The sequence below is a fragment of the Lissotriton helveticus genome, chromosome 8, assembly GCF_964261635.1.
Source record: "Lissotriton helveticus chromosome 8, aLisHel1.1, whole genome shotgun sequence".
Lineage (NCBI taxonomy): Eukaryota > Metazoa > Chordata > Amphibia > Caudata > Salamandridae > Lissotriton > Lissotriton helveticus.
Window position 1 is genome coordinate 1,140,752,332 of NC_136069.1, and position 19,854 is coordinate 1,140,772,185.

Below are 19,854 nucleotides of genomic sequence, written 5' to 3' on the forward strand. Positions count from 1 at the left end.
CTGGGCAAACCTAAGCTTAATATAGCTGTTGTATTTTGGACACATTGAAGCTTATACAACACCAGAAGGGGCACCCAAAAAGATAGAGTTACAATAACCAAGGCGACTTAGAATAGCAGCCTGAGCCACAAGCCAGCGAGCGGAAGAATTGTCCTCAACAGAAAAAAACAAGAAAAGGTCCAGTGATTAGCTTGTTTTTCCAGTAACTGATCATCTTCCAAGTAAAAACCTAAATTCTTTACAGTCTTTAAAGGATCAGGCCAAAATAGAAGGTCAGTCAGTGAAAAAGGTCTGGCAAGATTGTTGTAAGAAATGTAGAGTATATCAGTCTTGTCTGAGTTAAACTTCAGGCCATTCAGTTGCAACCAAGAGGCAACCGCAGTAATGCAATGACGGAATGTCTCCTGAGAAACCGACCCTGTCCTGTCCAACAGAATGATCAGCTGAGTGTCTTCTGCATAATTCATACAGGTGATGTTGTATTCCGCTTTAGGTGTCCGTGTATAGGTTTTCCTGATACATGTCCTTAAATGCACAATTTGCATTGCCCTTATATAGGCATACGATCCCAGTCCTTATTTAGGCATTAGCCATGCTAGCCAAATACAGGCATGGTCACCTACATACGTTCACCCCAACGTCACAACGAGTTCTTAGAAACCAGACTCTTAAACTGTTGGGAGTTTCCCTAGCCCAGGATTATTGATTTCTCCAAAAACTCATTTATTATGCATGAACACCTATACCCTAAGGGTTCATTCCTGACGTCTTCCTCTGCCCGACTTTATGTCAATGCTAACATTCCTAAGCCCCTTCCGGGTATAAATATACCTCCCCTTACCATGGCAAACCACTGCATGGCTCGGCTTGGCTCGGTTCGTGACAAGTAAGGAGGAGATCTCGACTTAGAGGAGCCCGTGTACCGGCCTGACATAGTGATAAGGGGCCCGATGTAGGTAAATCTGATTTACCGACTCTAGAATACCGAATTTTACCGATTTGGTATTCTAGATTCGGTAAATCAGATGTAGGTAAAAATTCGGTACTTTTTACCAAATCTGTATTATTCGGTAATTACCGAATCGGTAAATACCAATTCGGTAATTGGGGGAAACATTGAAGGGTGGCAGGGTGTCACTTTGACACCCTGTTGCACCCCTCAATTGTGTATGGGTGCACATGTTGCAGACATACATGCCCTAAGGGCATGTATGTCTGCAACATGGCACTTTTGGAAAAGCAAAAAAATGATTTTTCAAAGGTTTTCATTATTTACCACTAACTTGTAGTTGGTGGTAAATAACGAGGAAAATCACTCATTTGAGTGCTCCGTACATATCAGGATTCGGTAATTTACCAAATCGGTATTTAAGAATTTGGTAATTTCCCGATTCCTTAAATTATCGATTCGGTAAATTACCGAATCCTTCTTTTTTAGCCTCCTACATCTGGAAAGCCAATTACTGGTCGGTAACGGCCGATTTCGGCCGTTACCGACCAGTAATAGCCTACCTACATCTGGCCTAAGATGCTGTGAGTGAAAAACTTCCTAGGCAATTATACAAGGAAACAAGTCAATAAGGGAAAGCATCCGAGGACGAACATTTTTTAAAAAGACATTCATTTTAATAATATCATCATAAAAACCATTTCTGTTATGTAGACCACATAGCACATAACTATACAAACATACACAATATTAAAAAATGCAATCCTTTCTAGAACAAGGACAAATTACAGAAGTTGTATTTATACATTTGGTGGCATACTGATAAGATGCTGTCATCCCTGCTTACAGAAAATCCAACTTCCAGTGTTCCGACTCCCTTCGCGGGGTGTTAGAGTTTGAGACTCAAAAAGAGATTCCAACCGCTCTCAGTCTAAGGTATGGAGCGGATTAGAACCTAGAGGGACTCTTGGCATACCAAACTATAGCATACCATACAATAGAATACAGCACCTACTTCTTACCTTGTACTACACTTAGGTTAGGTGCACCGGGGTAGAACTAGTTAGAGAACGCATCTTATGAGTACTCGCATTTTAGCCTGTGTTATTTATGTATATGTATCTAAAATCAAATAAAGCTTTCTACTACTACTATGTATATGTATATGTATATGAATATGTGTCATAGCTAAAAGACAATGCTATTGCAGCATTATTTCTTTCTACTGCTTACTCTGTACATAATATATCTCGCATACTGTCTTAGGATTGTAACAGCACATATCTCTTACACAAGAAATAAGACTGTTTAATAAATTCTTTTTATTGAAACGCCAGTCTACTCTTTCTGTGTAACTAAGCATGCACGATTAGCTGAGTGAAACTGTTATCTATTGTTTCCACGATTCTGAGAGTGTTCCAATTCTAAAAGGAAACAGTTGTCATGTTTAAGCAGTTGCAAGAAACTACTCTCTTCTTGTTCACAAGGAGTTTCTAGTGGCCTCTGAATTAGCTGGCACACAAAGTAATTACGTTTAATATACTCAATAGGGGCATACTGACCTCAGTCCTATGCCAAAACTATAGTGCATATTATTCCACTGCGCAGATCCTATTAGGGAAATAGGAACTACACTACAGTGACACCGAAGAACCTGACTAATGTAGCCGAAGGACTGATATAATGTTAAACAGGGTTGGGCTTGAAGCAGAACCCTGTGGAACTCCTTGTTCCAATGCTTTGTACGCTAACACAAAAGGGGTGGGACTGCTTAGTGTCTATCTTTTAAATGAGATTTCCACAACTACCATGCATCCAATCCTGGCCACAGTAAGTCTGGTTAAAAGAATGGACAGAAACACTGTCTCTAATGCAGCAGACATGCTGAGGGGTACTAAAACAGCTGGATCCGCCTTATAAGGTCCTCAAGAACTGACAAATGTGCAGTTTCATTGCTATGTTGCGGCAGAAATACAGACTGTAGGGGCTCCAAGATGTGATGTTGCTCCAGAAAATTAGAGAGCAGTTAGTTAACATGCTTCTCCTAAATTTTTACTGCAAAGTGTCAGAGATGTACAGGCCATTAGTCAGAAGCAGCTGGCATCTACGGGGGAGGAGGGAACGGGCGGGCGCACAAGCAAAATAAATTAATAAATAAAAACCTACCAGGCAAACAGGACATCCTTCACTCCGGACATTCACAGGAACTGGTAGCTGGAGCTTGGAACTCCCTTAAGCAATCATGGTGCTGCTCTCATGCTGTGAGAGCAGCACCCTGATTGAAGGGAGCGGCCTCACTCGGTGCTCCACAGCGCCCTGGAGGCCTGTCCTGACTCTAACCCAGCCATCTTAAGACAGCTGGGTCAAAGACGTTTAAAGTCTGCATGTGTGGCTGGCTGTCTTAAGATGACAGGCCAAAAAGACATGTGCACTTTAACCCCTTCGCTGCAGAGGTAATTCCCCCGCTGTGCTGGGGGGCAGGCACAGAGCCCCCATGCTCATGACGAGATCAGCTCGTCATGAGGCACAGTGTGCCTGTGCTCATGACGAGCTGAGCTCGTCACGGCCGCACCCGTTTTCGTGGAACGTTCAGCACAGCAGGGGAATTATCCCCGAGTGTGAGCGTTCCACGGCTCGCACAGGAGCACCGTGCCTCATGATGAGCTGAGCTCGTCCTGAGCATGCAAGGTGTTAAACATAAGTGCACAGACAGCCCACCCTTCTTCCTGCTGCTGTCACTCAGCAGCAACCCCACCCCGTTCTGATGCTTGGCTTTGGACGATAATGAGAAATAAAATGGTAATGAATTGGGGGAGCTTAAGTGGTGCGACTCTCCTCGGCTCCAATGGAGGAGCCGCCCCTGCCAATAGTTTGAACGACTTGATCTGCACTAGGGTTTTTTAACAGAGGTACAATGAGTTACCTTTTGCACTCAACAGGTATCCAAGCATTGTTGCGTGAGCCATTGCACACTTCTAACAGAGGTTGTGAGAGTACCAATTTGGCCATATTCTAAAATTTCGGTTGAACAAGATCTAATGGGGGGACCCAACGTAATTGAGCCAGTAACAGATGTAAGCTATTCCAAGGTCAGATAATCAAACTGTTTCAGACAGGTAACAGTGGAGACCAAATCCACGATGCCCGTTAGTCCCAAACTGAGGTCTGGTGATTTAAGTGTCAAGATACAAAACAGGAAATTCTGGGCAGCTTCTCCAGCAAGCCTCAGTGCATCTCGAGACCCGGTAAATTGCAGATGGTGTAATTTGTTTTGTCACAGTAGTTAGTGAGCTAGTCAGCAAGATCTTGACAATGTGTAATGTATGAAGTAGCACACTTAGGAGAAGTTAAATACATAACTATAGAGAAGATTTCCGTTGAAGAATTTTCTGCAGCCATGATTTTATTAGAAAAGTATTCTGTTTTTGCCGAGACTACTAACGTTTTATAATTCAAAAAAGTCTGCTTTTGTTCGAATCTATGCTCAATAAGGTGGGTAACCCAATATACCCTTGCGGGCTCGGGCAAAGCATGTAACGTAGAAAGTACCAGCAAGGGGATTTATTTTGAAGAGAGTTTTCAGGAATCAGATTGTATTTAATACAAAAGCATTAATCTGATTAGACTCTATTTGGGGCTGTGTAAATTTAAAAAAGACAAAATCTAAACAATTCAAATGTAAATGAAAATAGCAACACGGGAAATCTTTATGAAAAATGATTGTTTATATAAAAATCAATTAGAAGAAATTCATAAGGTACAAATTTTATCGTGAAATAAATCAGAAAATTTCAAACGTTTAAAGGAATAGATCAATCGACCTCTCAAACATCTGAACATAAGTCCAATCAAGATGAATAACAAATGATTCCTATTCTCTTAATAGTGAAAATCGAGAGCGTCTTTGATCAACAACGTAGAAATGGACTTTGGCAGTCGACGTTTTGGTCTTATGTTGATAAATCCCAAGACCTTCTTCAGGACAATATGTATTTTGTAGCGGTAACCCCTTGCTCAAACTAGCTAAGTTCTCTAATCGAGTGTTGTGACTTGTAACCAGTTACGTGATTTGTGTTTGGGTTTGTGCAATCTGAATATATCTTATTAATTCAATTCAAATGCTCAGCAATCTTTGATTGTTAGCTTCTAAAGATGCTGTGGCACACGCAATTCATCTAATTCAAATCACGAGTGAAGTGTTCCTCAACCAACGGGAATTCAATCGTGTCTGGTGGGTTAGTTCTAATCTGGCTTGGGAGTAGTCTCAGCCCCCATTTCACTTTAGACAAGACAGCAGTATACCAAAGTTCAGAGGGTTTAGTCTTCTTTTGGGCTTACTAGAAGAAATCTATTTGCTTCAAACAACAGTTTCTCTTAATACATCTCTCCTCCAGTGAAGGAAATCAGATTTGTTGAAACATGCAGTAGTAACAGCTGGACAAGCTTTAGCAACTCCCCGTACTTTCTGGCACAAAAAATGTAATTCTCCTTCCATCTTTGGGCCACACATCTAGCCATTTCCCTTTTTGCAAGCTTCTCCGGGCGTGTTTTTTTTTTTTTTTTTTTTTTTTTGCAATTTTTTTTTTTTGCAATAGCCTTTTTTGTCTTTCCTGGTCCCTTTTGGATTCCTACTGCACGTAATGATGTGCTGTACAAATTGAAAAAAATAAAAGACTAAAAATAAAAAGCACAACTCTTGGAAGAAAATAGCATAACAAAGGGAATTATCAGCATGAACTTACTTTTGCCAAATGTCCTGTCACAGAAAAAAATATGTCTATCTATTTATATATGAAAGAACCAAAGAAAATCAGAAGTTTGATGAATTGTAACACAAGCCACAAGGTGTACTGTTTGGTATGTCGGTGTGGCTTGCGTTACATTGTAAGTACTATCCACCCTACTAAGATCAAGATTCTGGAACATCTCGGGCCATACAGAACAGGGACCCCCACATACAGGTGGCTAGGCATTTCAAGGTGTTCGATCAGAGTAAAAGGGACCAGTTGAGTTTCTTTTGTATGGATCAGGTGCCCGTGAATGTGAGAGGGGGCAACAGGCAATTACAGCTTCGCAGATTAGTCACGACACATAATTAATAATCAGACAAAGAGACCAGGGGGTCTCAATAGTGGTGAAGAGATGGCCGTGCATCTGTAATGATACTCTGAATTAAGTGTGATTCTTGCTAGTACTGAACATATCCAAGTCATCAGCTGTAGATGTTTGGTTTGATTATGCAATTGAATAGATTGATGCCCATCCAGGGATTAATGTTTCTCTTTTCTTCCTTTCTGCATTCCATGAATGTTTATTATTATTTGTGTATGGTAGCATTGTTAACAAGCCCATCCAGGGCTATGATTTTGATGCGATGTGCTACAAAGCATAACAATGAATGAAGAAATGACCCACTGAGCAATGGTGGACACCTTGGGTGAAAGTAAGTTGGGTGTCCTATGTTTAAGTAATAGTATTATTTAAACCTGCCTTATGGCGGCGCCAGCCACTATTGACAAAGGTGGCAGCCGGAACGTGTTTAGTCATGTATTGCTGATCCCAAATAAAATAAGATTTGGCCCACGTTCCTGTGAAGGCTGGTGCATGGTTTGTACATTGAAGCTGTGGTCTCGGAGACCAGCGTGGTGTCCACCACCCCGCAACAGGGCACCGGATCGCGAGTGTAAGGGAGCGAAAGACAGAAAGTGAGCATGGCATCTATTAATATGTCTATATCTATATATATTGAATATGCTACTTACCAGTATGCATCTGTTCTTGGCATGTAGGGCTGCTAACATTCATATCTTTTGCATAGATCGCCGCCTAGTGTTGGGTCCGGATGATCGCACCTTGTTGTCCTGGAAGAGTCTTCGAAGTATCCTGAGATAGGTGGCTCCTCCCCTGGACTACAGTGCGCATGGGCATCGGCTCCATCCCCAGATTGTTTTTAGCCATTGTGGCAGAGATGGAGTGAAAAGTGTAAAGGATGTCCATGCTAATGATTGAATGCAAGAGTATGTCTGCAGCTGCGACAGGCACCGGGGAGGAGGGTGGGCGATATGAATGTTAGCAGCCCTACATGCCAAGAACAGATGCATACTGGTAAGTAGCATATTCAGTTCGAGGCATGTGGGCTGCTAAATTCATATCTTTTGCATAGAATATATAGCAGTCCCTCCATTAGCGGCGGTTGCCCGTGCCAGCTGCAGAGACCTGAAAGAGTGTCTTGAGAACAGCCTGTCCAACAGCTGCTTGCTGTTTGGAATGCACATCAACACAGTAGTGTTTTGTAAAGGTATGCGGTGTAACCCATGTGGCTGCTCTGCAAATGTCTTCCAAAGGAATGTTCCCTAGGAAAGCCATGGATGCCCCCAATTTGCGTGTGGAGTGCGCCCTTGGGGGTATTGTTAAGGTACGTTTAGCCTTTTGATAGCAGATCTGTATGCACTTAACAATCCACCTGGCTATTCCTGCTTTGGAAATAGGGTTGCCCTTGTGCTGTGGCGAGAAGGCAACGAAAAGTTGTTTTGTTTTCCTAAAGTGTTGTGTCCTGTCAATATAGTACATCAACGCCCTCCTAACGTCCAAAGTATGGAGCATTCTTTCCGCCACCGTTTGTGGGTTTTGGAAGAATGCGGGCAGGTCAATAGTTTGGTTGAGATGAAACTGTGACACCACATTCGGAAGGAATTTGGGGTTAGTGCGTAGTACCACTCTATTTGGATGAATTTGTATGAATGGCTCTTGGATTGTGAGCGCTTGCAGCTCACTGACACGTCTTAGTGACGTAATAGCAATAAAGAAAGCCACTTTCCATGTTAGGAACTGGAGTTCACACGAGTGCAGTGGCTCAAAAGGTGGTCCCATCAGCCTGGTGAGGACCACATTGAGGTTCCACACCGGAGCTGGCGGTGTTCTCGGGGGAATGACTTGTTTCAGACCTTCAAGGAAGGCTTTAATGGCAGGCACTCTGAAGACAGAGAGATGTTGCCTGTTCTGAAGATAAGCTGCTATGGCGGATAGATGTATCCGAATGGAAGCATACGCTAGATTGCACTTGTAAAGATGTAACAGATAGCAAATGATGTTAGGGATAGATGCATCTAGCGGGTTTATGTTATTGGCTGTACAGTGAATGACGAAACGCTTCCATTTTGCAGCATAGCATGCTCTGGTAGTCGGCTTCCTTGCCTCCTTGATGATGTCCATGCATTCTGGAGGTAGGTGAAGGTAGCCAAACTCTAGGACTTCAGGAGCCAGATCGCCAGGTTGAGCTGTTGCGGATCTGGATGCTGAATGTCTCCATGGTTCTGCGTTAAGAGCTTGGGTGTTAGGCGCAGCCTTTGATGCGGCACCACTGAGAGTTCCAGAAACGTGGTGTACCATGGTTGGCGTGCCCACGTTGGAGCAACTAGGATGAGCGTCATCGAGTGCTGCCTTAGCTTTCTTGCCACCAGCGGTATTAGAGGTGCTGGTGGAAAAGCGTACGCAAATTTGCCTGACCAGTTCATCCATATCGCATTCCCCTGCGACTGTGGGTGAGGGAACCTGGCGGCAAAGTGTTGGCATTTTGCGTTTTCGCTTGTGGCAAACAGGTCTATCTGTGGATGACCCCACTGTTGGAAGTACGGGCGGAGTACTGATGGATGTAACTCCCACTCGTGCATTTGATGGCTGTATCTGCTGAGCAGATCCGCCATCTGATTGTCCTTGCCCGGGAGGTGTTCTGCCATGAGGAAAATGTTCAGCTGAATGGCCCACTTCCACATGCTCTGAGCCAGATGAGACAGCTGCGGCGAGTGGGTGCCTCCCTGCTTTTGAATGTAGTACATCGCTGTCATGTTGTCCGTCCGGACTAACACTACCTTGTTGCACAGATGTACATTGAAGGACTTGAGCGCCATGAAGATTGCCATCAGTTCCAGATAGTTGATGTGCATCTTCTGTTGCTGCGTCGTCCATAGTCCCTGCACTGTGTAAGTGAGCAGATGAGCTCCCCATCCCTGGAGAGATGCGTCCGTTGTCAGGATAATCTGTGGCACTGGCTCCTGGAACAGTCGGCCCTTGCAAAGGTTGTGTGGATTCCACCAATGCAGAGAGTTGTACGCCCGACTGGTAACCAACACTAGGTCTGTCATTCGTCCTTGAGCCTGTGTCCACTGATTTGCTAAGCACTCCTGGAGCGGACGCATATGTAACCTTGCGTGAGGGACTATGAAGATGCAGGAGGCCATCATGCCTATCAACTGCATGAACACTCTCGCTGGAAGCGAGTGTTGTGGTCTGAACCTTTGGATTAGAGACTGTATGCTGTCTATCCTGACCTTGTTTGGCTGAGCCATAGCTGTCAGGGTATTTATTGTCGCACCCAGAAACTGCCGTACATGTGCTGGTTGAAGGTGCGACTTTGGGTAGTTCAGCGAGAAGCCCAGATTGTGAAGGAGGTGAATGGTAGTCGACATGTCCGCGGCGCACTGTTGTTCCGACTTGGCTTGAACGAGCCAGTCATCTAGGTAGGGGTAGACATGGATGTTCTGCCTCCTGAGGTGCGCCGCTACCGTCGCCAGACACTTGGTAAACACTCTGGGGGCGGTGGTCACTCCGAAGGGTAGGACTTTGAACTGATAATGCCTGCCTTGGATAGTGAACCTGAGATACTTTCTGTGGGACGGGTGTAGTGGTATGTGGAAATAAGCATCCTTGAGGTCTAGGGTTGCTAGGAAGTCCCCTTGGTTCAGCAAGGGAAGAATCTGTTGCAGTGTGAGCATATGGAAATGTTCTGACAGTATATACAGGTTGAGGGGGCGCAGATCTAGAATGGGTCTGAGAGATCCGTCCTTCTTTGGAATAAGGAAGTACAGGGAATAGACCCCCGTGCCTTCCTCCTCCACTGGCACGAGCTCTATTGCGCCTTTTTGCAGCATCACCACTACTTCTTGCTGCAATAAGTGCAAGTGCTCTGCGGACATAGGCCGTTGCTTTGGTGGAATGTTGGGTGGAGTGGACGTTAACTCTAGACAATAACCGTACTGGACAAGTTGTCTTACCCACCTGTCTGTGGTGATGTTTGTCCAGACTGGCAGGAACTGCTGGAGTCTCCCCCCGACAGGTGTTAAATGGTCGGGGGGCAGTGACAGAGAGTCACTGTTTGTTTGGGGCAGAGGAACGGGAGTTGTTGTTTCCTCTGCCACGTCCCCTGGTGCTGTTTCCTCGATAACCTCCTTTATTCTGCTTGGGGTACGAGGACTGTGCTCCACCTTTAGTGAACTGTGATTGTTGACCCATCTGCCCTCGGGTGACCTCACGTGCACCTGAGTGACGAAAAGTGTTGCCCCGGAATTGTTGTGACTGAAGGGCCCCCATTGACTTAGCCGTTTCGTTGTCTTTCTTAATCTTTTCGAGGGTGGTGTCAACATCAGGACCAAACAGTCTATCAGGATTGACGGGCTGATTGAGTATGGTTGTTTGAATGTCTGGTTTAAACCCTGATATGCGTAGCCACGCTTGTCGTCTTAGCATGACGCTAGTGTTAATAGCCCTAGCTGCTGTGTCTGCGGCATCAAGTGCACACTTTATTGCTGCGTTGGAGATGAGCTTTCCCTCCTCTATGAGCAGTTTGGTACCCTCTTGAAACTGTGTAGGCAGGTGTTGTAAAAGTTGCTCTAGGGTGTCGTAATGCGCCCTATCGTAACGTGCCAATAGCGCCTGTGTATTTGCAATACGCCAGAAATTGGCAGCCTGCGCAGCTATTCTTTTGCCCCCTGCCTCAAGCACTTTGGACTCCTTGTCTGGGGGAGGAGCTTCACCAGTCATTTGGGAGTTGGCCCGTTTGCGGGCATTTGCGACCACTAGAGAGTCAAGAGGCAACTGTCCCCGAATATATGCGGGGTCAGCAGGTGCCGGTCTGTATTTCTTCTCGATGCGTGGGTTGACCACTCTCGCTCTGGTAGGCTCCTTAAAGATCTCTGCAGCATGTTTAAGGACCCCTTTCAGCATAGGAAGTGTCTTGACTGTTCTTTCAGAGACAGAGAAAGTGTCAAATAGAAAGTCTTCCTCCACTGGGTCAGCGTGCATGTCCACGTCATGATTAGCAGCTGCCCGTTCGATTAGTGCATGAAATCCTGCAGAATCCTCTGTTGGGGATGCCCGTGCACTGAAAAGCTGTGGGTCTTGCCCCACAGGTTGGTGTCCCTGGTCACCAGCGTCATCATAGGAATCCTGTTGTGCATCAGGGTCATTGATGGGGAAATTATACTGGTCATCTAGTCCCTCCTCCTCTCCCCCAGAGTGGTCGGGGGAAGGTGTTGGACTTCTCCTAGGCGGAGGCTGGATAGGTTCAACTAGGGCAGGAATGTCCTGTGTAGGCCTTTTCTTCTTCAGTGGAATAATAAAGGAGTCCACTGGCGGGGAAGTGATCTTCCTCTTATAAAGGGTCAGCCTGCCAGTGTCTGCGTCGATAAAACGCTCAGATTCGTCTCCTGAGTCGTGTTGTCGACCCGATAGGCCGCTAGACATTGAAGATTCTGATGTCTTCGGCGCCGTCTTTGGGGCAAAGGCTTTCGGGGCTTCCTTCGGCGGCAGAACATATAAGAGCTTGGCAGTAGGCTTTACAGGCACGTCCAGTGTCTTCTGGTGCGACGGCGCGGAAGCCGATGTCGCAGTAGCCTTCTCACGAATCCGTTGCAATGAACTGATGATTTGTGATGCTCCACCCGCCGAGGCACCTGGCGCCGACGAGGAGTCCGCCAGCGGGCCGCCGCCCCCGACTTTCTGGGGCTCTTTTGGAGGCTTAGACGTCGATGCCGCAGCTTTAGGCACGGAGTCCTTGGGCCTATGAGCCGAGCCTCCGCTCTTGGATCCGAGGGATTTCGTAGACTCCGCCTCGACGATGCGTCCGGCTAACGGTGCCCCTGTCGGCACCGAGTGTTTATCGACGACTTTTGCGGACTTCGTCTGTGCCGCTCCGGTCGACCCTTGACGGACGACCTTTTTTGAGGACGCATCCCCCTCCGATAACTTCGGCACTGTTGAGTCAACAGTCTTCTTCGGCTTCAGTGGCCCGGAGGTCGACGGAGCCGATGAGGTAACAGGCTTTGGCGTCTTAGATGGAACGTCCGCCATCTTAGGTGCACTCGAATCCGGTGGTTTCGGTTTCGATTTGGCGTCGGCCATTTTAGGTGCAGTCGATACCGTTGGTTTCAGTTTCGGTTTCGATATGGGCTGCGTAGCCCCCGCAGGTGTGTCCGTGGCCGGGCGTGAAGGCGGGGCCGTGGCTTGCGGTGCAGGGTCTTGGGTAAGGCCGAGAGGCGATCCCGTGACCTGAGCCTGATCCGTATAACTGTCGGGGCATAGCTCATCCCCTGAGCTATCTTCCGCGGCCCCATAAACTTCTTCGACGTCCCCTACCTCGTCGACGTATTCAAGGTCTTGTTCTATGGCCCCGTCGTCTTCGTCGGGAGCAGCTTCGACCTCCGTCGCAGGTGGTGAGATTTGAAGATGATGGCTTAGGCTCTCGTCTTCTGGGTCGTCGAAGATGTTATCGGGTGCCGGTGCCGCCCGCTGGGCCTCGAGGCGCACCGCGCGCCGAAGCTGGAGCGTTTTCTTCGACCGGAACTTGGAGCAGGCCATGCAGTTCTGCTCGTTATGGTCCGGCGAGAGGCATTTATTGCAGACCGGGTGCACGTCGATATGTGGGTATTTGGACCCACAGACGGGACAGTATTTAAACGGGCTCCGGTCCATGTTGAAAAAGTCGCGGTCTTGCTGCGATGAGAAGGCCTCGATGTCCGAAGAGTAACTCGACTCCGCAGATTCCGCCTCAAAGAGACAGGAGAAACTCGAGACCGCACGCAAACAATACCGACGTAGGTAACGAAGGTCTTTTGACCTTAAAGAAGTAAGTTTTCTCGGTTCCGACAGAGAGACGTCGAGACCGCATCCTAACCCAATGGCGGAAAAAAAAATCTGGGGATGGAGCCGATGCCCATGCGCACTGTAGTCCAGGGGAGGAGCCACCTATCTCAGGATACTTCGAAGACTCTTCCAGGACAACAAGGTGCGATCATCCGGACCCAACACTAGGCGGCGATCTATGCAAAAGATATGAATTTAGCAGCCCACATGCCTCGAACACACATCTATCTATCTATCTATCTAGCTATCTATATAAATAAATATAGAGAGATATAGATATAGATTTATATATATATTCCACAAACATCATTAAGGCTCTTTAGTCCTTGATAGGTTAAATTCACCCCACACGGCTAATCCTCCAGAATGCTGTGCAGCCTGTGACAGTACACAGTTACGGAAATACATAATGTGAGTAAATGAAAGAGCTGCTACTGGCATGGACTGGTTTCTTTGGGGAAGGAAAGAGCATGGATAGCAGGTATAGGCTGGTGTAGTTACTTTGTCAACTGCACAAACATAGTAAATAGGTAGGTTTGGAGTTCTTACTGATTTACAGATAAAGTAGGTCTGGGAGCTAAATGGAGTTCGATCATCATTCTCTGTTCACAGATTTAAAAAAGTATTTCTACTTGGGTCTGTTGTGTCTTGGTATTCTGGATCTCAAGTCTTGTGAGGCAGATGTGTCACGTGGTGTGTAGATGACCTACTATCAGGGTAGTCTTGTTTTGTTAAGTTGATTGCTTTACAAGATTTGAATTTCATTTTATTAATGTGGGCTGGTGGGAAGGAACACGTGAAGTTATCACAACAAAGTTCATACGGTCAAGTTTCCAGTCACTGGTCATCAAGTGAGGGGTTGCCTTAAGGACAGGGGACTCCAGGTGGAAGTCACTTCTGTGTGAAATATATTACATTTTTGTAAACATGACATGAAGGGACTTTTAGTAAGAAACATCCAGGTAATACAGGTAAAGAAATGAAGAAACCTCAAGTCACCAGAGAGTAGAACAGTATTTGACAATGAAGGAAAAAGGTTACCTTTCAGATCTGGCCTGTTCCTGATGCCCACAGATACGAAGAAGCAGTCCATATCCACATGGATTATGCAGGTCAAACACCTAGATAAGTTGCTCGAACTAGTAGCATCACATGCTATGAAAAACACATAAGAAGGGGATTTACAAATAGAAGGACAACATTTGTGATCATTCTTTTGTATTGATTTCGACACAAATAGCCACAGACATTAGCATATCTAGACAGAGCAGTGGATAAGGAAAAAATAAAGACTATTTTCCATGTTAATCTCAACTATTACATTTTGTTGTACGTTTTATCGATTGAAGTATTTAAGAAAAAACAGGTACTCCATAGGTATGTCAGCTAATGCAAAGGCCAAGGCCTGGAACCCTCAAGCAAGAGATTTAAATTTATGACAAGGTTTTAATTGTATTAATTAGTTGATCCCTTCTCTGTCCCCCACTTCCCTAAACTTTGTTCAAGTAGGTGAGGTGCCAGAACAAAGCTAGCACCTGCTCATGGTCTAATATCAATGTTGCTCAGGGACATTATTGGGACCAAGGAGAGCAAATATTTGTTCAATCTGCTTCATGAATGGATAACTGGGAGAAACACTGGGATTGTTCATGTTTTGCTTACATGGGCACCTTCAGGTCACAAATGACCCCTACAGAGATCCATACCGTTCTAAACTGTCTCCTGTCATCCGCAAACTTTACATGAAGCCGCTTGGTGCTCTACTCACAGAAAACTGCAACAAGATTCATCAGAACACTGACAATTCACTATGTATAGGTCTCCTCTGCCCCAGATATCCAACGCCTCAAACACTGTTTATATATCTTCCGGAAATGGATGTCCAGTGCCTACTTGAAGCTCAACCAAACCAAGTAAGAATACCTATTTGCCAACAACAAAAAGATGTAGTACAAACCTGGCTCTATGACATGTACCTTGAAAGTTTTGAACCCAAACTCTATCCAAATGCAATTCACTTGGATTCGCCTGGACACCAGACTCTCCCTCAAGTGACACATTGCCCAATAAATAGACTGTCTAGTACCAGCTCTCACTTCTATAGAAAGCCAAACCGTTTCTCTCAGAAAGAGACTTCAGGGCTGCAGGGTGGTAATGCTCTTCTCCATTGCCTCCCAGACTCCACAATGGCCCCCCTTAGGGACATCCAACAAGCCGCAGTATGTCTCATCCAGGGCCTGAAGAATATGATTACAACCCCCACATCCTTAAAAAGCAGCTGCATCATTTACAAAGCCATCACACCCCCCGCTTATCTTCTTACAAACAAGCTCACCATCTATGGTGCTTCTCCGCACAGCCGTACCAGGGTCCCATTACACTGCAGACTAGGAAGTATAAAAACGACGAAATAAGACAACAGGCCTTTTCTATCTATGCACCCAAGAGCTAGAACAACATCCTGTATCCACTAGGACTTCGCCAAAGCTGCACCAATTTAGGAAAGAATTGAAGACTCGCCTCTTTAAAGAATACTACATCACAATACATTAACCGTCCACAAACCAGCTTCCACTCCTAGTACTCATTGACTTTAAGCTTTCCTTTGACAATGTGCAGCGCTTCGCTGCCTTTTGGCTAGGTTCACGCTATAATAGTATCATATACATACATGTTCACCTGTCTCTATGGCACGTCGAATGTTCTAGTCACACAAATGGTTTATCTATGTGGGTGTGGCACCAGGATTTGTGAAAAGTATTTTAAGTTTACTGGTTAAAGATCTGTCCAAGTTTCAGATCAATTCACAGAGGGAGTTTTAATCTAGAATGTGTCTTCCTGAAGAGTTCCCTCCTTCCATCTACTGCTATACATCATTGGGTTCTTCTCATTACATAATCATTGCAATGAAACATTATAAAGTTACTGGAAAGTATCATACCCCGGAGGGAACCAGTGACAGTTTTTTCCCCTAGCTTGCTCTCATCCCAGGGATCCTCCAAGAATTATTTAAAAGTACTCCTGGATGAGGATTACTCGCTTCTACACACAGGACCATATTGGAGGCGTTCAGATAAGTAATACAAGACTAGTATATTGCACTCTGATAAAGTGAGGTACCACTTATGTGTCTTTTCACATTGTCCTGCTGAGGCACATCTCTCCCTGCTCATAACCAAAATCACTAACTCAAGTCTTTAAGGGCATGGGGACAATTCCTTTTTTTTAAGGCCCGTCTGAAGTGTAAGGTATTGTGTGGAGCAGTCTTTTTCTTCCCAGTGATGCTGCTACACCAACACTAAGCATAGTCAGTATGCAATGTATTAAACATCTCTCAGCAGCCTTTATAGTCTTCACAAACGAAGTTCATTCACTGGCCTTCCACCAAATGTTCCTGCTATATGTAGAGTAAATATAGAGAGAGCTTTTGCATTGAACAAGGAGAATTTCTTTATTTTGACTTTGCCTATTTACCCCAGCACTAAATAACAGCTTTATGGATTTTCCTTCCCCCCCAAAAAAATAACACCTCATTTTGGGATCGGATTACTGCCCTTACCTGCTTGCATTGACTTCGGGGAACTTTACCCAAAGCCAGCATCGTTAAACCAATGAAAGAATTCTTCAACATCAAAATTATGAATCTCATGCATAAAGCCAATGTATGCACATACATGTAATGCAATACGCTTTCACATTTGTCATTGTCATGCAATCCACTTGAACACTACTTCCATAAGAAGCTGAATTAGTTCGACCACACTGCTAGCCTGTTCATTTCCCTGCACGAGCCACCATGGGAAATCAATGAACATCTTATAATCTGCTTCTTCAAAGTCCACCCTCAACAGCACCCTAATGCAAGATTTTGCCACCCATCAGCAACACGCTACACAGTTACCATCAACTTCCTAATGAAATTACTTAACATCTCAAAACACATAAGAATTCACCACCAGTCAACAAGCTATCTGTATAAAAGAAAAAGTACAAAACAATTGGACATTGATTACCATTCTGCCTATTCAAACATGATTTGATGAGACCATATAACACTGGGCCTCCAGACTCTTCAGAGGACATGAGCTAATGTAGCCGAGTACTTGCAGAGCTTAATGGATTCCAGTGATCTTCAGAGCAATTACAGGGTCTATCCTGCCTCCATGGGTCTTCAGCCTATATTTAAATCTCTCAGAAACCCCACAGGTAACTATGGAGGCAATATTCATTCTATACACTTTCAGCCTGCAACTCTGTCTGACAGTCTTTACAAGAAGGGCGTCACTCACTTATAGATTTCCACTTACAAATGTCAATGCTGACTGACTTCCTTGTCAGACCATATTCACCCTCATAGACAATACCAAACAAGCCCAGATCAAATACTATTAAACTTTAATTTGGGTCACCTGAGATCCTAACTCACCACAAGCCCATAATAATTGGAATTCATTATAGACATTGGCAGTGCCAACCAATCCTACACCATCAAGAAAACCCAAACATGCTAGTAAAAGCCATCATATCAGTGCAGAACAAAATATTCCCCCTGCTAAAGCAGCATGTATAGCAATCATCCAAGACCTATGTTCTACTTAGAGGGTGGTAACTTCTGTCCAATAGCCAACTATTTAGTGACTTCAACAAAGAGCATTCTGTACAACACGATGCAGCACTACTCACAGAATTTATGTGTAAGTAGATCACTCTCGCCCAGAATTTCCCCTCAAGTGCAGCCAACCCTGCCATGGAGATTTTGCAAGGCTCTTCATGATCAAAAGACAATAAAGCAAATAGTCTGGAAAAATACACTATACCGCTTGTGGTTAAGGCAGCACATAAAGCCATGACAATGCACATTACAAATCAGGAAATGCAAACAATCGGAACACTAGAAGAAAAGCCACGTCCTTTGGATCTGGAAAGCTTTCCACCACAAAGGAGCCTTGTTCTAGGCATAATTGACTTCAGAAAGGAGCAGAAAAAATCATCCTTTCAGTGAGAAGAAATGGTTACTTGTGGCCCTGGTACTGAATCATAGGCATCCTCATTGAAGTCACAAATGTTTTGTATAAATCTAAGCTGCATGAGGTAACCCTGGAACACTTTAAATTCAGTATGCATAAATGTAACACAGTGAAGAGTCAAGCATGACTAGACGGAGAGAAACACTTATTTAGTAATATTTCTAATTTTAGACTGTTTATTAAATAAACCTCTTCTCAAACTACACTGCAGCAGCTACCTCATAGCCTGCTCCATCTAAATAATGAAGGAAAAAAGCAGCCTCTTAAGCTTACAATAAGAAACAAAAGAAGAAAAATGCACATTTACCCTATATAAATCCAGGGGCTTTCAATTGCTATGATGCCTTGTACTGGTAGTTGTTTCACAGTCAGATCTTTTCGACGGGTACTTGGAGACTAATTTAGGATAATTCTCAAATTATTTATGTATATGAGAAAGACCACAATGAAGATGCCTATGATGAAGAAGTAGCACTGTAAGCAAGGACTAATCCAACAAGAGATTGATTGCTTTGAGATGCAGGTCTTGTGCATTTAGGTTTATAGTTCAGAAACAACTGATTTGAATTAAGTAATACTTTGGTCTTGTCAATGTACAAATGTAACTCCCTTCTGACACACAGTCAGTGTAAAGATTGTTAAAGAAAAACAGGAGAGTAAGCGTCTGGATAATATGAAATCATGAAACCAGCTTTGGAAGAAAAGATGGATGGGTCCTCATGACTACCCTATTAGTTAAAAAAATGATATGGGGTACACTTGCTGAAAGGGCCTGAATCTCAATACCCATGCTGTTGAAGTAATATCAACAAAAAAGGTTGCCTTCCAGAAAAGATGCTGAAATGAAGCATTGTGAATGTGGAGGTTCGATTAGTTTCAACGAAACCAAATTGAGCTCTCTCTCATTGGAGGACGTATTTTTAGTTCTATAAAGTTTTTAATCACAAGATTCCAGAAATGGTTTGCTCATATTTAATGTGATAAATGTTACCTGCAAAGAAAAAAATCAAAAAAATGTGTTATTAAAAAAAAAAAATCAAGAGGAGGGTATTTCTCTAGGTTGCCAGTTGGACTTTGATTGGGAAGAATTGTAACTTGATCTGAGACAAATGTACCTAGCAGAGTATAATTCCTTCTTCTTGAAACGTGATAGGATTGTGATCTTGCTGTTAGAACCATAAAAAAATATTTTCTCTCTGAAGAAATAAGAGGAACTTGTGGATGGGGGCTAGCTATTTTAACATGCACTTACATGACTGCAATTTGGTCAGGAAGTTTGGTTTGCATCACAATCTTCTGTGTGCTTTTAACAACATCTCTAGCAGATCTGGAAACACCCATTGCACTGGGCACTGGAGGTAGCAGGATCATTTTTACATGGCAATTTAGAGGTTTTAAGATGGATTTGGGATCAGTGGAATTGGTGGAAAGGTGTTACGCCCATGAACAATGTATCAAAAGGGCATTTCCAAAAGAACTGTGTTCCCATGTGAAGGATAAAAGGCTGTGGCAGTGTTTGTTGAGAGATTTAGTGATGAAGCCTACTGTTGGATGAAACCTTTATATAAGGATTTTTTGAAGACTGGTCTTGTTTAAAACCCATTCGTGGCTTTCTTCATGTAATCTGCTTGGTCATTTTGCTCTGCTGGTAAGCAAATTGCTTTTACTGTCTGACCTCAGTCCAGGGTCTAGACCCAAACCGCTGAGCTTCTGGGGCAGGGGTTTTGATCTTGTTCCTCCTTGTTAGTTCACGTAATGCATAGTTGCAAAGTTGCCATCTGAATGAGGATTGTTGGCTATTGCGGAAAAGCCTTCGGAGTTAGCTGGACTGTTCTCAGCTCTGCGTAATCAATGTGCCAGTGACTCTCGTTTTGACCACTGACACTGTACAGAGAGATCCTCAAGGTGGGCAACTCAGCGTGACAAGGACACATCCATGACTACTGATTGAAGAGTGGACAT

General features: G+C 44.4%; 1 protein-coding gene across 1 annotated transcript in view; it reads right to left on the reverse strand.

Moving 5' to 3' along the window:
- Positions 1 to 19,854, reverse strand: part of REV1 (REV1 DNA directed polymerase) — a 411,701-nt gene that overhangs the window by 226,377 nt on the left and 165,470 nt on the right. The window contains exon 7 of the mRNA XM_078658014.1: positions 13,907 to 14,020. Within this exon, the coding sequence (XP_078514140.1) occupies positions 13,907 to 14,020 (114 nt within the window). The remainder of the gene's footprint in view (positions 1 to 13,906; positions 14,021 to 19,854) is intronic.